The sequence below is a fragment of the Loa loa genome, assembly GCF_000183805.2.
Source record: "Loa loa unplaced genomic scaffold supercont3.265, whole genome shotgun sequence".
In the NCBI taxonomy this organism is placed as follows: domain Eukaryota; kingdom Metazoa; phylum Nematoda; class Chromadorea; order Rhabditida; family Onchocercidae; genus Loa; species Loa loa.
The window spans coordinates 74,845-77,746 of NW_018108445.1; the positions used below are offsets into that span (position 1 = coordinate 74,845).

Here is a 2,902-nt window from a genome sequence, read left to right on the forward strand (position 1 = left end):
ATCAAAACAAATTTATGAAATAATAGATGATTTTTTCCATTTATTTATCAAATATTTTTGTTAATTTAAATTTAATTTTTATATATTCTTTTATCAATTTTTTTTTTTTGATATATAACTTAAAAAATATGTATTAGAAATGTGATGGATTAACAATTAAACAATTTGCAACAAAAAGTTGTACCAAACTTCGTGATAATGGTGAATTATCAACAAAAAATTTAACCGGAGAGGGAATGCAATACAGTGCTGATCTCTGTAAAATATGGTATTAACATTAAAATAACAATTAAATCAATTAAAAAATTAAAAAATTTAATTCCATTTAATTATTTCAGCTTTTTTTTTCAATTTTTTTTTCAAGATTATAATCTTTTTTAAATTAGAAAGAAATTATTTTTTCAAATTAGAAGGTGTTTTAAAGTTTCAAAATTTTAAACTAAAAATTAAATCATTTTCAATAATGCTAATAGCTACTGAACACTTGTAATTTCTATCAAATATATAATGTTTGAAATATTTACAATATTTAGGTGTTTCCTATCGCATGAACGAATCCGGACAACAACCATTTTTCCGGACGGTACACCATGCGGTACAGAACATTACTGTATCAAAGGTCGATGTAGGGTAATTAATATTTTTTTTTTATTTTAAATATTCTTGATTAATTTTCCAACAAAAAATGACAAAATTATTCGGAATAATTTTGTAAATCTTTAAATTTGCAAATTTTTGTTTATTGATTAAATTACTTTTTTTCCGGATGTTTGAAAAATTTTTATACTCGTTTGTTTGTGAATAAAAAATTTTTAGCTTTTAAATTTAGTAACATTTAATTTTAATTTCTCAAAAAAAAAGAAATTTAACTTTTAGTGAAATTGTAAATTCAATAAATCGAATTAGTTTTAAAAGGGTATTTCATTATAATTTTTTGAATTAAGAAAAACTTGGTTTAAAATATTCGTCATAATTAAATTAATATTGAAGCTTTAAATAAAAAAAAAAAAAATTTTAAAAGCTAACAGAAATTGAACTGTAATGGACGAGCAATTGTTGAATTGTCATCACATTGTCCAAAACGAAATGAAATAATCCAAAATGGTTCCATGCAATTGATGCGAAAACATGTCAAAATTATAATTAATAATGCGACAAATCAATTAATTAAACAAAGTTAGTTAATTATATTCCGTACAATTTAAATTTTATAAAAATTTTAAAATTTTGAAAAATAAAATGTTGTGATAGATAAGGAAGAAAATAAACAAACAAACAAATAATAAACAATAAACAACTGACACAGTAATTAATTTAGTTTAGCAATAAATTTTCTTTAACACTGTGACAAATTAAGCAAAATTTGATGAATATATTTATTGAAGCTTAATTAATTACCTTAATTAATGTTAATTTGTCTAATTATATGAATAAGCTTTAACAAATATTTTAATTCAGCAAATAGAAGGAGGGAGGAGTGAAGTGATGACAAAAGATTATACGTTTACGAGAAAAAAAGTGACAATAATAAATAAAAATTATAATTATGTCAAATTTTGATATTTTTTTTAATTTTGTTTTTTTTCGTAAAATAAAATAAATTTGTAAGTATGGAGTAAATGGTCACAATGGAGTAGTTGTACTGGTTCAAATTGTGGACAAAAAGGTTTTCGTCTAAGAGAGAGCATATGTATCAGCGGAAAAGGATGTCATCATATTTCGCAACGGCGACAACGTCAATTGTGCTATGGCATTTGTACAGGTACTTAAATTTCTTGCTTTTTCACCTGACAATAATTACATGGTATTTAAGAGCTAGTTTAAGACTTATTTACCTATTTGTTAAATAGATTTAAAGCTTATTTTATTTTTTATTGATTAAATGAAAAATTATTTGCTTAGCAAAAAATAAGATAAACTTATAAGCTTATTTGCTTAATAAAATAACGAATGCAAAGTTATTGAGCATAAAGAATAATAGATGTTGGATAATAAATGTATCCTAATTATTTTAGTAAATGACCACCAATGGACTGAATGGTCAACATGTTCAACTTCTTGCGGTTTTGGCATAGAACAACGTATCAGAACCGCAAACGATAGCCATAAAGATAGCCGAATTTGTTTCTTAATGGTTATCCGATAATCATTCAATATTATCTTAGTTTAATGAAATAATTAGCCCTTAATTAATTAACTCACTTGGTCATTAATTTACTCATCTGCTTAAAAATATTATCATTTTAATATAAATCTATAATTTGCATGAATTGTATTGCAACATACTACCTTATAAAAATTATCAACAAATCAATTAATTGGTTTTAACTTTAGAAATGCGAAAATAATCCTAGACATTGATCATCCCAACTATTAACTTTATTATGTTAATGTGCCTTAAGGCATAATATTCGATTGAATAAATGTTACAATTTATTTTGGAAAAAGTATTAATCTGTTAAATGTAAGTTTTTAATTTTGAAGAATTATTAGTGAAAAATGAAAAAAAATTGTTTAAATGTAAATTTTATTTCAAGAGTAAATGAAATTTGTATAATTTATAAAACTATTTGCTATCTGCAAAAATCAAGCAATAATTTTGTAAGAAAAAAATAATTTTAAAAGTTTCAAAATGAATTTATCAAAATTTAATTTGCTGAAATTCATCGCATCGTTTATTCAAATCCCGAAAAGTAATCAACAATTTGCAATTGTTAATTTGAAATTGTTTAAAATTACAAAAAATTCCGGAATTATCTTTCAGATGATGTAGCGAATATTGTTCGGGCTCGTTTGAGAGGGTGATGTCGGAGACCACTATTGCCAGCGATATAACGCGAGATGTCGTAGCGTTAAGCTGAATTGAGTTGATGCAAATACGATGATTTGAGTTGAGTTGTAC

General features: G+C 23.7%; 1 protein-coding gene across 1 annotated transcript in view; it reads left to right on the forward strand.

The window, feature by feature from the left end:
* The window catches only part of LOAG_18335 (hypothetical protein), a gene marked incomplete at both ends in the record, with an annotated part of 6,225 nt that extends 5,044 nt beyond the window's left edge, over positions 1–1,181 (forward strand). Inside the window, 3 exons of the mRNA XM_020450996.1 lie at positions 138–268; positions 534–630; positions 1,029–1,181. Of these exons, the coding sequence (XP_020305266.1) occupies positions 138–268; positions 534–630; positions 1,029–1,181 (381 nt within the window). The remainder of the gene's footprint in view (positions 1–137; positions 269–533; positions 631–1,028) is intronic.
* Between the last annotated feature and the right edge of the window lie 1,721 nt (positions 1,182–2,902).